This window comes from Dipodomys spectabilis, unplaced genomic scaffold (genome assembly GCF_019054845.1).
Source record: "Dipodomys spectabilis isolate Male_0828 unplaced genomic scaffold, ASM1905484v1 ptg000506l, whole genome shotgun sequence".
Classification (NCBI taxonomy): Eukaryota; Metazoa; Chordata; class Mammalia; order Rodentia; family Heteromyidae; genus Dipodomys; species Dipodomys spectabilis.
This window is the reverse complement of record NW_024871183.1, coordinates 543869-559511: the sequence shown is the minus strand read 5'-3', so window position 1 is coordinate 559511 and position 15643 is coordinate 543869. Positions and strand designations below refer to the sequence as shown.

Here is a 15643-nt window from a genome sequence, read left to right as displayed (position 1 = left end):
GTAGCAACAATGGTGCACATCTGTCTTCCCAAGCTACATGGGAGGCTCAAAGTGAGAGGATTGTGGTGCCAGGCCAACTCAGGCAGAAAACTGAGTCTCCATGGTGAGCAGCAGGACATGGGGGCATGTGCCTATAATCTCATGGAAAGACAGGAAGCCAAAAAGTAAGTGTACCCAGTCACATGCCTGGGTGGAAAGCTAGCCCTCAACCAAAAGCTGAAAACCACAATGGTTTGAGTTCAAATTCCCAGTACTTCCAGAGAAGAAAAGGGGAAGGAAGGTTAGGAGGAAAGGGGGGTAGATGGGAAGAAGGGAGAAAAGGAGGAAGAAGAAGAGAAGGTGAGGGGGGAGGAGGAATCCAATTTAAACATAGTCAAAATACCTTAACAGCCACCAAAGAAAATATGTAACTAACAAATAAGTTTATCAGAGAAATGCACATTAAAACAATGAGATATTATTGCACATCTACTAGATTTGCTGTAATTTAACAATACCAAGTATTAGTGACAATGTGAAGCAACAGGAATTCTCATTCATTGTTGGTGGGAATACAAAAATGTATAACTACTTTGGAAAACAGTTTGGAGCTTTCTCACAAAACCAAATATACTGTTTTCATGTGATCTAGCAATCACTCACCAATTTACCTGCCCAAGAGATGAAAACTTATGTTCACATGTGGCTATTTGAAGCAATTTTATTCAAAATTTGGAAAAATTCAAAACTTGGAAGCAACTAAATGTCTTTTGGTAGGTGAACAGATAAGCTATGGAGTACCCAGATAATGAACTATTATTCAGCACTAAAAAGAAATGAGCTATCAAGCCAAGGGAAGACATATAAGGGAAAAAAAAAACACATATTGCTGAGATTGTGTACAATGTATAATTTCAACTGTAAGGAAACACCCACCTCGCAGGCCTAATCTCCGCCCTGGAGGGCAGCACCTGCTCAGTAGGTGAGGCACCTCCCACTTTCGGCCCCCCGACCGTATAAAAGAGGCCTCCAAGGAGCCAGATGGTGCCATTTTCTCTCTTTCCTCTCGAGAGCTTGGCCTTGTCAGCTCTGCTGGCAATAAATCTTTTCTTCTACTTGACTTCCGTCCACGTGGTCTTTTGGGTTACTTTCTTTGGGGTTACTTTCTGCCCTAAATTACATTTTTTCCTTCACCAACTACTTGATACGCTAGAAAAGGAAAGACTAAAAAGAACAAAACTCATTGTTTTCCAAGAGTACTGGAAAGAAAAGGAAAAATAGGCAAAACAAAAATGTATTTTAGGGAGTGCTTGGATGGTAAACTCGTCTTTATACACTTGTCTACAGGCATAGAATGTACAGTACCAAGAGTGAACTTTAAGGGAAACCATGCGATTTGAACGTTATGATGTATTTCTGTATAGGTTCATTAGTTGTAACAAACATAACCTGGGCTGGGGGTTTTAGTAATGGGACACCGTACATGTAAAAAAGGATTGTCCAATGGGAAGTTTTTTACCTTCTACTCATCTTTGCCCTTAAAAAAACAAAAACAAAAACAAAAACAGAGCTTCACGGTTTCCTTCGGCTTTTCCATCAAGACTGGTGCTCTACCTCTTGAGTAACGCTCGGGGGGGTTTTGCCGGTTAACTGGAGAAAAGAGTCTCAGGGACTTTTCTGCCCGGGCCTGACCTGGAGCCTTGATCCTCAGATCTCAGCGTAGCTAGGATGGCAGGCCTGAGCAACTGGCACGTGGCCTACTGGGTTCCATAACGGACATCACCAGCAGTGAATGCCACAACTCCAATTACTTAATAGTTGCCTGCTTCCGTCTGCACTTGGGTCTGCCCGGGAAACGTTCCCCGAGCGAGAGTCAGTGCGATGCGGTCAAGCGAGAGCCGCTGGCGCGATTCCGACGGAAGGGCACTGGGGCCGCGGCCGGCGCCACTCCTGCGTTCTCACCCCGGCGCGGCCACTTAGGAGCACGCCAATCAGCCGGAGAGCGAGTTATGATTTTCCCTAGACCGGACCCGGGCTGTTTTGAGATAGTAAAGACATTCTATAATCTCCGAAGGACAAGCTTACCCTCCCGCCCCTACCCCGAAGTCCCAGTCGGCCCGGGCCTGAGGTCCTTTCGGCTTCCGTAATCTCGCTGGATCTCGCGAGGCCAACGCCGAGCTCCGCGGCGCCCACTCCGGAGTACTTCCGGGGAACGACGGCGGAGAGGGACGGAGTGTGCGCTCCCTCGGCCCAGCCCGCGGCCGGCCGGACCCGCTCGAGTAGGGGCACGGGACGGGGCCCCGCCGCTGCCGGCCGTTATGGACCGTGACCTTCTGCGCCAGTCGCTGAACTGTCACGGGCCGTCCTTGCTCTCCTTGCTTCGGAGCGAGCAGCAAGACAACCCGCATTTCCGGAGCTTCTTGGGGTCGGCGGCGGAGCCAGCCCGGGGCCCGCCGCCCTCTCCGCACGTCCCGGGCAGGTGAGGGCCCAGCCGCTGCGGGCGGGCGGGCCGGGGTCCCGCGTCGGTGTGGGCCGGAGCCGCTGCGGCCGGGGTTCGAGTTCCCGGGCAGGGGAGGGCCGGCGCCGGGGTCCCGGGCAGGTGAGGGCCCAGCCGCTGCGGGCAGGGTCCCGGCCCCAAGTGGGCCCAACCTGCTGCGGGTTGTGGGTGTGCCAAGCCAACTTTCTGACACTGCCAAACCGAGGTGATTTCCCGAGTAAAAAATCCTGTGGGCCTTCTAAAGCTGGAGACTCCACTGTGTAAGATTCCCCGCCCTCCATTTCCAGGTTGGCAAGAGAGAATGCCTGGTTAAAAACTTACCTGGGCGAACCCAGATGCACTTCATTAGATAAATGGATCAAGAAAATGTGATATATATATACACATATATATGTGTGTATATATATATATATATATGAATTCTGTGCCTCCATCAGAAAGAATGACATTGCCCCATTTGTTAGTAAATGAAAAGACTTGGAAAAAATTATATTAAGTGAAGTAAGCCAGGCCCAAAGAAACATGAGTCCCATGGTTTCCCTTATTTGCAATAACTAGTACATGTCTAGGACAAGCGGCAAAGGTCAAAAGCTATGTATATATGACCATATAAGATGATGCTAAGCAAAATGACACGGACACACGTGTTTTTTTTTTCTTTCTTGCTGTTGTTTTTAATGCATTTATAATGTACCATGTGATTATTTTTGTTTCTTTTGTATGTTCTTCCCCCAGGATATAACCCGTTTACACTGTATTTGATGTTGGTGCCCTGCATCTTGTATATACATTTTTCTAATTTGGGAAGGGGAAGGGAAATAACAAAATGATGAAATAAGGATACAGATTGACCCATTGTAACAATGAGATGTACAAGACACTGTTGAAAGCGAACTTTACAACTTGGGGGGGGGAGGGGAGGGAGGAGTTGGGGAAGTGGGGAGGGAAGGAATGGTGGTGGGGAAAAACAAAGGAGGAGGTAATAATGCCCTATAGGAAATGTACTCATTACTCAGGTAACTGTAACGCCTCTATAAAAACTTAACCTGGGCAATAGTATTGAAAGGGGTGACATTGGACAAGATGCGTTCGTGCTGAATTGAAATCCCTTTGTACAAAGTACCTAATAAAATTTTCAATTAAAAAAAATACTGTTTCTCCAGCCTGGAGCTTGCAAGAGATTGGGCAATGAAAGTCACAAACAGAAAATTGGACCAACAAGGGCACTGCGGGTTTTCTTAAAAAATCAACTTTCACAAATTCTGTTTCTTTTTAAGAAAAGAGAAGAGAGTTGAAAACATTGAAATACAGAAGTTCATCTCCAAAAAAGCAGATTTGCTTTTTGCACTTTCTTGGAAATCAGATACACCAACGATTTCTGAAGCTAATGAAGACAGCGAAGGTGAGTTTTGTCTTGGATGTTTTTACAATTGGCCATTTGGTTTAATGGGATGATTCAAAACAACCATGTTTTAAATTATTTTCTCAGCTCACTATGCAGTCATGCCACCTTTAGAGCAGTTTATGGAGATACCTAGTGTGGACCGGAGAGAGCTGTTTTTCCGAGATATTGAACGAGGTGATATAGTGATTGGAAGAATTAGTTCCATTCGGGAATTTGGATTTTTCATGGTGTTAATCTGTTTAGGAAGTGGAATCATGAGAGACATATCCCACTTAGAAATCACAGTAAGTTATTCACTTTTTAGTCATGGGGATTACTGTTTTGATAGTCATCTCATGCAAAAACATTGTGTTCAATTGTGTTTAAGTATCCCTGCTGAGATGCTTGGGGAATTAAATGAGTATTAGAGAAAAATGTTTCCTCTTACCAAAATATTACAGTTTCTTTATCCATTGCTATTTCCTTTTTTTGGGGGGGGTGGGGGTGCACTCTGGTTACCGGAGCAGTTTCCTTTCTTATGGTGGCTCTCGCCTGCAATCCTACCAACTAAGGAGGCTGAGATCTGATGATTGCTGTTCAAAGCCAGCCCGGGCAAGGAAAGTACGAGAGACTCTTATCTCCAATTAACCACCAGAAAACCAGAAGTGGTAAAGCATTTGCCTTGAGCTGAAGAGCTGAGGGACTGCACCGGGCCCAGAGTTCAAGTCCCACAACTGACAAAAAAAACAGACATGCTCAAAGATGTATTTGTGGGCATGGCAAAGTCGATCAGATATTCTGGAGCCTTACACCCTCTAGTTGAACATATTCTTAACTAATATTTGACATTAGATACTTGAATGAGATAATTTAGAAGAAAAAATTCTCATCATCTATATAACTACAGTTGACATTTGAGATTTGCCCATTATAATGTGCCTAAGATATTCCTGAATTTGAAATAGTGTATCACTTTAAAATACTTGGTATTTGCTGCTGTCCAAGCAGATAAGAAGAAAGTAAAGCAGAACTTTGTAGAACTCTCATTTCATTATTTCATGGGAATCCCTATAATTTGTATACAAATTTGAGTCTTAATTTTAACAAATGCAAAACATTTTTAATCTATATTTGGTTCCTAAGCTAATGGAGATTTTAGTTTGTTTTTGTCAGTTGTGGGGCTTGAATTCAGCACCTGGCATTGTCTCTGAACTTTTTTGCTCAAGACTGGCGGTCTACCAATTTGAGCCTCAGCTCCACTTCAGTTTTTTGATAGTTAATTGGAGATCAGCCTCATGGATTTTCCTGCCCTGGCTGGCTTTTAACCACAGTCTTAAGTTTTCAGCCTCCTGAGTAGCTAGGATTACAGGTGTGAGCCACCAGCTCCCAGCTGAGATTTTAGTTTTTGAACTGAACCAAAAAACAAGTTGTTGGAACACAGAAATTGTTTTTAAAGTTTTTAAATTGAGATTTTTAGGTTGAGTTACTTGTGTATTGGCAAGTGAGTGAATAAAGAAAACATGACTGTGTATATACATATAACAGTGAACTTTTGTGCCATGAAAAAGGAGTAAATCCTGTCATTTGTGACAAAATAGGTAAAACTGCAGAACATTATGTTAACTAAACTGCATACAGAAAGATGTAAACTACATGCTCTTATTCATTTGTGAAATCTAGAATGCTTATTTCAAAGAAGAGTAAAAGAGTAGGTAGCAGAGGCTGGTAAGGTTTGTTACAGATAAAAGAGTTGGAGAACAGGTAACATACAGTTAGATAATAGAGTAAGTTCTAGTGCTGTACTGCACAGCAAAAAAACTATAGCTTACAACTTCTTACATATTTTGAAAAACTGTAGAAGAATAATTCAGAGATTGAATCACAATGAAATGAGATGGAATGCTAGTTTTCCTGATTGATAATTATTTGTTGTGTACATATATTGAATTTTCAAATGTACCCTATATAAAGATAGCTTCTATGTGTCTGTTAAAAAGAAAAAATTAAGCTTTAGGATAATGGTTATTACTTAATGTTCATGTTCATTATTAACTGTTCATACTGAACAATTAGGATAAAAGAAGATACTCTTCTTGCCCGAGAGTGAAGTATGTGGTATACTCAGCTACTTGTCATTGCAGGCTCTTTGTCCATTGAGAGATGTGCCTTCTCACAGTAACCATGGGGATCCTTTATCATATTACCAAACTGGTGACATCATTCGAGGTGATAATTTTTACCATATTAATTAAAAAGTTTAGTATAATACGGGTAGTATTTGGAAAAATTCCATGGATTTTTATGTTATTTTACATTTTCTTAACAGCTTAATTCTCCTTTCTGTTTGTTTTTTTTAAAGCTGGAATTAAGGATATTGATAGATACCATGAAAAGCTTGCAGTGTCCCTCTATAGTTCATCTCTTCCACCACACCTGTCAAGTATTAAACTTGGTGTAATTACTTCTGAAGAGCTTCCTTTATACTACAGGTATTTATCCTTCATATATTTCTGGGATTAAAATAGAAAATTATGGTAAGATTCTGATAATAAAGTTGAATTTTAATTTCTTTTATTGTATAATGTGTTTTTATTTTTTGTTTGTATGTCGGTCCTGGGGCTTGAACTCAAGGCCTGGGGCACTGTCCCTGAGTTTTTTTGCTCAAGGTTAGTACCCTATCACATTGAGCTACAGCTCCACTACCAGCTTTTTGTTGGTTAATTAGAGATAGCAGTCCACAGGAAGGAGAAACGGGGGAAAGTGAAGAAAAGGGTGCTATTGTCCAAAAATACATATTATTACCTGGCTTATGAGACAGTAATCCACTGTACAACATCTTAATAATAACATTTTTTTAATTGGTAGGAGAAAAAAGTTTCATAGGCTGTCTTGCTTGCGCTGGCTTTGAGCCATGCATGATCTTCAGATCTCAGCTGCTTCAGTAAGTTTCTGTGCTTAGAGCCATGGTTTAGCCATATTGTAGCCAGCCTAGCAAACTCAAAGCTTTAAGTTCAAACCCTAGTACCACCAAAAAAGAAATTTCTACAAACATACCAAAAAGGAAACTTCTACAGACATAGTAGAACGAACTATATTATGATATAGTGTGGCACCATTATGTGTACAGAAATGGTTTCAAAACCTAATACAATAATGTTATTTCTCTAGTAGAAATGTGCTAATTGTCTTAGTCATTCTTATATTTTATGTTTGTGTGTATGTGTCTGTGTGTTTCCTAAGGAGGAGTGTTGAACTAAACACCAATTCTTTGGAGTCCTATGAAAATATCATGCAGAGTTCCCTCGGATTTGTTAATCCAGGAGTAGTTGAATTTCTCTTAGAGAAACTAGGAATTGATGAATCTAATCCACCATCTTTAATGAGAGGCCTACAGAGGTATGGTACATCAGTATTATTCTCTTATTTAGAAAGTTATACTCGATCATAGCAACAAGACTATGTCAAAGATTGAATGAATTCGGTGGTCCCATCTGCACTGGACACTTGACAATGATAGATGTGACCTCGTAGAGAAAGGTGTAATAAGTTTGTATAACAGTTGTATGTTGCAGGCACCAGTGGCTCAAACCTGTAATTCTAGCTATACAGGAGCCTGAAATCTGAGGATCACAGTTTGACTTAGCCTGGGTAGACAAACCCAACAGACCCAGGGACATCACTGATACCCTGAGTTCAAGCCCAGGATTGGCAGACACATGCAAAAATTGTATGGGTACACCAAAGAAAAATATCATTTACTAATAATACTTCTGAGATTTGGAGGATTTCACTGTGTAAATGAAAACACAGATTTCTTTTGGGATTCTCTATTTCAGTGTATAGTGTCCATCTGTCAGAGTGAAGAATAGTTATTTTAATATTACTTACACAATGAATTTTATTTTCTTTAATAGCCAAAGTTTCTCTGAAGAAGATTATGCTGCTTCATTAAGAAAGAAACAGTCTGCATCTTGGGCTTTAAAATGGTATGAAGATTGTTTTGTTTCAACAATTGCATCATCTAGTCTGAAAGTTAGGGTAAACCAAGCACTCATATTATCATTAGAATTTGAACAAGTGAATTAAAACAAAGCTTTTGATAGGCATTACATCATCTTAGGTTGTAAACATACTTTTGTCTACCATTTTCAATTGTTTTTTGAAAAAAATAGCATATTGATGTCTGAGTTTTATAAACATAGTTAAGAAAACCTTGAAAGGAGAAGTGCTTCTTAGAATATTTTTTAAGACATTTTTAAAGTAATTATTTGCCAGGTTTGAAGACATTTGCTTATGAAAAAATTTATCCACACACTTAGATGGGCATGTTAAATTGTAACCACTTGCACAAACTTTTGAAGTTCAGAAAAAATTTATTCACCTTAATATTTTATTTAGCTATTTTGTGAAATATTTTTAGTGTGAAGACTGGAGTTGATTACTTTAAGGTTGGACGCCATGTAGATGCAATGAATGAATACAATAAAGCTCTGGAAATAGACAAACAAAATGTGGAAGCTTTGGTAGCTCGTGGAGCATTGTAAGTAAACTGGATTTTAATGTGTATAATGTAATTATACCTGAATAAGACTTAAAAATTAAGCTCACAAGATTATGTTCCTCTAATTTTATTTAATGTCTCTAGATATGCCACAAAAGGAAGTCTGAACAAAGCAATAGAAGATTTTGAGCTTGCATTAGAAAACTGTCCGACTCACAGGAATGCAAGAAAATACCTCTGCCAGACACTTGTAGAAAGAGGAGGGCAGTAAGTATTGACCTTAATAATAGAAATCTAATGTAAAACAACTTCTATGAAATCTTGAACTGTATATAAGGAAAAATAAATACTGTGTGAGTATCTTTAGCTCTCACAATTCACTCTTTGCTTCAATTATGGACAACACTTTTTTTAAGAGGCAACATAAAGGCATATTAATGAAGAGTTTGAGGTGCTGTATGACTTTTTTTATTTTTTTGGGTCCGTTCCTGGGGCCTGAACTCTGGGCTTGGGCGCTGTCCCTCAGCTCTTCAGCTCAAGGCTAGCGCTCTGCCACAGCGCCACTTGTGGCTTTTTTCTTTTTGCTTATGTGGTGCTGAGGAATCAAACCCAGGGCCTCAGGTGTGCAAGGCAAGCGCTCTACCACTGAGCCACCTTCCCAGCCCCCATTTTAAAACAGCCATAGATGAGTCATTTTTACTATAATGGCTGATTAAGGAGTATGGCCTGAGTTTGATATAACTTTGAGGGTCAGCAATACTGTAAATGGCTTTCTAAAGAAAATAAATATTTGTTAAAAAGTTTTCAAGGAGTTTCTCCAGTAGCACAATCAGATTATTGGCCTCCATTAACTATTCCCACATCGATGGTTGGGACTTTGTCCTGAGCATCTCTTTTGTGTTAACATCACTGGACTTTATTAACCTGATTCAGGTTCTGCTTTAGTTCCTTCTTTTTCTGAAGCTTGTAAGGAATGGTAAAGAGACCTGGAGAGAAATTTCCAGGTCATCTGCAGTAAACCTAGCAAATTGTTCTTAAAATCTCATCCTGTTCAAGATCTCTCAGTTGTGAGTGCATCCATTTTTTTGTCCTTAGGATATGAGATTATTGGCTCAAATTCTACTTTTGGGACCAGTCCTATAGACTATAAGTTAGAAGGCTAATAATATTAGAAAAAACCTTTGCATGTTGGAAATTGGAAATTGGAATTAATGTTTTGTAGTTCTTGGAACTAAGATATTCCAATGGGAGAATCAAAGGCAAAGAGTATTCCTGGTTTATGGATGAGGTGGGAGTATTTTATGAACACCTGTCCAATATCAATTTATAGGTATTCACCATTCTTGGTATCTTTGTCACTTCTGCCAAGTTTGATTCTTTGGGGACATTCACTTTTGAAACTTACTATAGTTGGTCTGTTTTGTTTTGGGTGCTATCCCTGTTCTTTTTTGCTTAAGGCTACTACTTTACCACTTTAGCCACAGTTCCACTTTTTTCTTTAGTGATTAACTGGAGATAAAAGTCTTACAGAGTTTTTTGCTTAGGCTGACTTTGAACCATGATCCTCAATTCTCAGCCTTCTGAGTAGCCAGGATTATAGGTATGAGCCACCAGCTCCCAGCTTATGATCTTTAAATACCCAGGTCCTAGGTATTTTTTTCTTGTCTTGTAACTTCTTTCTTGCTCCAAAGAGGATTCCTGTTTCCTAATGATCTCTAACTTTTCCTTCTCAAAGAAATTAAAGGATTCAGGGTTAAAAGTTGTTCAAATCTTCCTCTAATGTTGGTGTATATTTTTGATCACTTCACTGTCCATATCCCACAAAGAAATGTTCTGATTTTTTAGGATAATAATGTAAGAAAACCTTATAAGATGGCAGCATTGGAATCAGGCTGCAAATCAAGGTTTTCCTGAAGAAGTATATGTACATTAGGTTCATTTCAGAAACTACATTCTCACTAGTCTTGATGTAGGTGACACTGTTGCAGAAAAATGTCCAGAATTGTGTCTTTGGTCATGTTTCTAAGGTTGTAGTTAATCCTGGGCATGCTTATCTGCTTTGAATCTACATCCACTTTAGTGTGGCAAAGGAGTTTATTCTTCATTGACTGGAAGAAATTATATTTTTCCAATCTGCTTATTTTTGGGTGGGGAAAGGGGTGTCTTTTTTAATAGGGCCGTACTGCAGTTTGAATTTGGAGCTTTGCCCTTGCTTTTCCGGTGCTCTGGCCACACTCTTTTTGTTTTGTATACAGGCAAGGTCTTCTTTTTTGTTTATATCACCTGCCTATTTCTCCTGAGTAACTGATAACCTTTGATAACTTTGGGCTTTTTAAAATGAGTCTGTTGCAAGTTCAAGAAAACACTTAGAAAATCATTACCACACAAACATGTTTCAAAAGCAGAGATAACAAGCTTCAGTACTGCTTGACTAATCATAAAATCTAAATTAAATGAGATTTTTGAACTACATGTCTTTTTAATTCATGTGAACTTTCTAACTAATGGCTGGAGCAGCTTTGTATCTTCTCACTAAGTTCTGAAAGCCTACCAAGATGATCCTGTTATTACCTATGTATTCTCTGTTAGTTGAGTAGTTACTGGTTATCCAAGCTACTAGTATTGTTAATCTTTGACTTGTCACTTACTCCTCATGTCCAGTTTACTTACCCAAAAATGATAGCCATTGTTTGTTTTGCACTAATTGTATGTTCCTTCTATGAATTAAAACATTTTGCAAAGTCATTTTCTAGTGATTACCCTTTCTGAAAAGGGTGTGTGTGTGTGTGTGTGTGTGTGTCTTCCAAAAGACCTTTACTTGTGGATTTTCTGGGGAAAAGTATTCTGTGGCAAGGAAAAAAATATTATTATAAACTACAAGGGAAAACTATGTAATTGTATGCTAAAGATCATACTGAGGTTTTCAGACATCAGTTATCATGTTTTCCTGCATTTCTTCAAAAACAGGCAAATGGTATTTAGTTAGCTTGTAATGGCTTTTCATTTGTTAAATGGTCTCTTTTCCAAGTAAAATACAGTAAAAAGCACATAATTTATTCATTTTGGCAAAAAAAAAAAAATGCTCAAGATTGCTTTTCTCTAGTAAGTTTTGTCATATTAACTTCTGACTTATATGTGTACTTAAATACTTTTGTTTTTATAAAAAATGCTGTCTTCTTTCAAATTTAGGCTAGAAGAAGAAGAAAAGTTTTTAAATGCTGAAAGTTACTATAAGAAAGCCTTGGCTTTGGACGAGACTTTTAAAGATGCAGAGGATGCTTTACAGAAACTCCATAAATATATGCAGGTGATTCTTTATTTCCTCTTATTTAGTGATATTTAAAATTAATGCAAGATACAATTTTCCTCTAGGAAAAAAAATATATAGATTATCTTAAGTGAAGCATTAGCATTTTCTTAATGAGTTTGTTATTGTTTCATAGTGCTTTTTTTTTTTTTACTTATACTAAAAGACAATTCTTACTGCCTAATTTTGGCATGTGTTTTTGAGAACTGTCCTTTGTAGTGAGATTACGTGGTGGTTATAAAATTATCATTGTTGAGACTGTAATTGAGCTGATTATAGAAACCTTTTTGAGACACCGTGTTATCTGCCTTTTCCTGTAATACTGATGATGATGTTTTCTCATGCATTTTCTTCTGAATTGGACCATTGCTGCTGTGTCTGTGACATCTGATGCTGCTCATCCCCATCCACAAACTGGAAAATGATTTCTTATGTAATCATGCATCCAACTGGGCTGTGCTATTTTTTAAATGGTTTGTATTCGAATGTGGTGATTTCCCCCTTGATTCACCTCTATGGAATGTCTTTATTTGAATTTTACTTGCAAAATTTGTGTCCCTTTTTGCGCTCTGGGTCATTGGTACCACTGCAATGGCTTCCCCTCTTTTCATGGGTTACCAACTGCAATATGGTCCTCAATATTGTTCTGGCCATTCCAATGATTAATGCCAAACATCTGTATGACTAACCTTTTTATGTTCTTAAAAAAAAAAAAAAAAACACCCTTGCTCAATACTGGCTCTATGGTGATTTCATTATACTAAATTGGATTTCTGGTTGGGGGATGGTCTTTTAAATACTGTGGTTTGTATATTCTGCTATTTTTTAACGTGTGGTTTTTTCCGATATCTGGGTTCTAAAAGAAATCTTTGGAATTAAGAGAAAAACAAGCTGAGAAGGAAGAAAAGCAGAAAACAAAGAAAATAGAAACAAGTGCAGAAAAGTTGCGTAAGCTCTTAAAAGAGGAAAAAAGGTAAACTATAATATGCATTACTTTTTTTAACTTAAAGCAACTACTGAGTTGAACCCAAAGTGCCATATGGAGGTAAAGTATCTCAAGTGATAATTAAGAATTCTTAATAAGCCAAGATTCATGGCCTATGTCTATAATCCTAGCAACATAAGAAGCTGAGAGTTGGATGATGGTATAAGTGGTAAAGTGTCAGCTATGATCAAGAAAGCTGGGCAAGTGTGAGGCCCTGAGTTCAAGCCCCTGTTCTGGCACCAGAAAAGAATTCTTATTCAATCTCTATGCCTCATGGTTTTCTATAAAGGAAATTAAGCTTAGTAGAATCTAAGGTTAGAATTCTAATATTTATATGTAATATAATTTATATGTAATATAACATAATTTGTATGTAAATTATATATATAATTAAAACAAGCCGGGTGCCAGTGGCTCTTATAATCCTAGCTACTCAGGAGGCTGAGATCTGAGGATCACGGTTCAAAGCCAGCTTGGGTAGGAAAGTCCGTGAGACTCTTATCTCCAATAAACCACCAGAAAACTGGAAGTGGTGCTATGGCTTAAGCAGTGGCGTGCTCGCCTTGAGCTGAAGAGTGCAGGGAAAGCGCCCAAGCCCAGAGTTCAAGCCAAATGAATGACTGACCAAAAAAATTATATATATATAATTAAAACATACAGTAAGTCGTTTTAATTATCTATATGGTAGGGAAAAGTGTTTCAGAACTAGAGCAATGATCAGTATCAATGATTGTCAGTTAGCAGTGGTTCTTGTTGTCAAGAAAATATTTGGTAGTGTCAGGAGGCTTTTGGTTTTAATAACTGGTAAGATTCACACACTAGCATAGTGAATAGAGAGTCAAGGCACTGTTAAATGTCCTGCAGTGCATAAGAACCAAATGTCAGTAGTGATGAAGCAGAAAACCTATGAAACTAGAGTGGGAAAACTTGTTTTCTCTTTGATTCTTAAAGAGAAAATCAAGTTGCCGGTCTCCCAGTGTCTTCCAGAAATGAAAGGTTTGCTGGTCTGGTCTCATGGCTCCACTGGTAGAGCACCTGCTCAGCAATCACAAGGCCCTAAGTTCAAACCTTAGCACCACAAAAGAAAGAAAGAAAAAAGAAATTGTGGACTTGCTTATTGAATACCAACTATTTCCACCAATATTATTTTTCTTAAAAGTCGCAAATTATGGTAAAATTGTACTTTGTAGTTACTGAGATTCTCGGCTCTATAATTTATAGGAAATCTTTAAAAGAAATAAAGATCAAAATATTTATGGGTAATTTACTAACATTTTTTTGTATTGGGCATATCTGATGAGTTAATTACTTTTTTTCCAGGCTGAAGAAGAAAAGAAGAAAATCATCATCTTCTTCAAGTGTTTCTTCTGGTGATGAGACAGTTTCTTCTTCCTCATCGTCCTCCTCTTCTGGTCACAAAAGGCATAAGAAACATAAGAGGACCCGTTCAGAGTCTTCTCGAAGTTCCAAAAGGCATTCAACGAGGGCATCCTCAAGTCACATAGAACAGAATAGGAAAGATGAGTGCTACCCAGTTCCAGCAAATACTTCGGCATCTTTTCTTAACCAGAAAAAAGAAGTGGAAAAACTGCTGGAAAAGCAAGAGAGGTTACAGTACCAAAAGGTACAGGTGAAAGAGAAGGATAGATGCCCTCTCTCTTCATCTTCAGTTGAAATAACAGATGATTTTGGAGGTAGGTCTGAAGATCCAAGAGATGTTTGCAACAGCTATAAAACCCAGGCAGGATGTAGCAAAACAGAAAAGCCATATAAATCAGAAAGACATTTTTCCAGTAGAAGAAATTCCTCAGATTCCTTCTGTAGAAATTCAGAAGACAAGATAAGAATGTATGGTTACAGGAAATGTGAAAAGGACACAGAGGGAAGAAAAGAACACTACAGAAGGTGGGAACCAGGCTCCATGCGGCATTCTACATCACCAGCAAGTTCAGACTATTCTTGGAAGTCATTTGAAAGACATAAAAAATACACTTTTTCTGGATCCCGTGATTTCAGTAGACACGAGCAAAGATACCGATTAAATGCAAATCAAGAAGAATATGAAAGAGAGGACAATTCTGGGGAGGAAAATAAAACAGAGGTTACAGAAAAAGATGGACTAAATAGCACAGAGCAATCAGAAAGCAGAGTTAAAAAAAATTTACCTCAAAATTTACTCAATATATTTAACCAAATAGCTGAATTTGAGAAAGAAAAGGGAAATAAGCCAAAAAATTAATATGCTAAGAAAAATTGTACCATTACACTAACAATAAAGTTGGAGTGTTTTAGTTCTAACAGTATGATGCAGAAATATAGAGGTTTTCTCAGATTTTGTTTTAGGTCACCTTGTCACAGCTTGAGTTTCCATTTTCAGCCTTTCATGGGAATGTTTATGTACAGTATTTTTCCTACTCAGTATAAACAACTTTACCTAAGGATAAATATCTAAAAGCATTGTTTCTTCATTGTTACACTGTATGAGAATCCCTTATCTTAACAGAAAATTAAATTTGTTCATTGAATATCTGTGTTGTTTTTCATCAAAACTTTTTACTCCATTTTTTTGTCAAAAGCCCCAAACACAAATATATGTATACATATGTATGTGTGTGTGTGTGTGTGTGTATAGAGAGAGAGAGAGAGTACTACTATATTTCATACCCATTTCTTCAACTTTTTGGACAACTTTATTTTAAATTGTTACACTTAATTTGTCTCTGAAGCCTACTTTAAAGTAACTGGTGAACAGCTACTGGTTTATGTCCAACTTAAATGTCTTAGGAATAAGACCATGAAAATTTATTTGGGAGCAGAGCCTTTTTTTTCTCTATTATTTTTACTTTTAGCTAGCATGGGTGTAAGATTTTTTTTAACTATATTGATAGACCTTTAGAGACTATGTCCTAGTTAAGAGTAGGTAAGAGTAGAAAATAATCCTTACAGCAAAAAATGACAGTGGCAAAAAATTACCTTTAAGTGTAGATTTC

The 15643-nt window shown here is 38.1% G+C and overlaps 1 protein-coding gene across 2 annotated transcripts; it reads left to right on the top strand.

Moving 5' to 3' along the window:
- Positions 1-2199: 2199 nt before the first annotated feature.
- On the top strand, positions 2200-15178 carry Ttc14 (tetratricopeptide repeat domain 14). Of its 2 annotated transcripts, XM_042669815.1 has the most exons (12): positions 2200-2458; positions 3754-3878; positions 3966-4165; positions 6002-6086; positions 6220-6349; positions 7101-7256; positions 7775-7846; positions 8281-8400; positions 8506-8628; positions 11551-11668; positions 12532-12641; positions 13974-15178. In XM_042669815.1, exons 1-12 carry the CDS (start codon positions 2298-2300, stop codon positions 14890-14892), a joined length of 2319 nt encoding a protein of 772 aa, XP_042525749.1. In that variant the 5' UTR covers positions 2200-2297; the 3' UTR covers positions 14893-15178. The 2 variants fall into 2 exon arrangements, 1 of the variants encoding a protein (XP_042525749.1); XR_006145881.1 differs by lacking the exon at positions 13974-15178 and having other exon boundaries at positions 11551-12141; positions 12532-12592.
- The last annotated feature ends 465 nt before the right edge of the window (positions 15179-15643 follow it).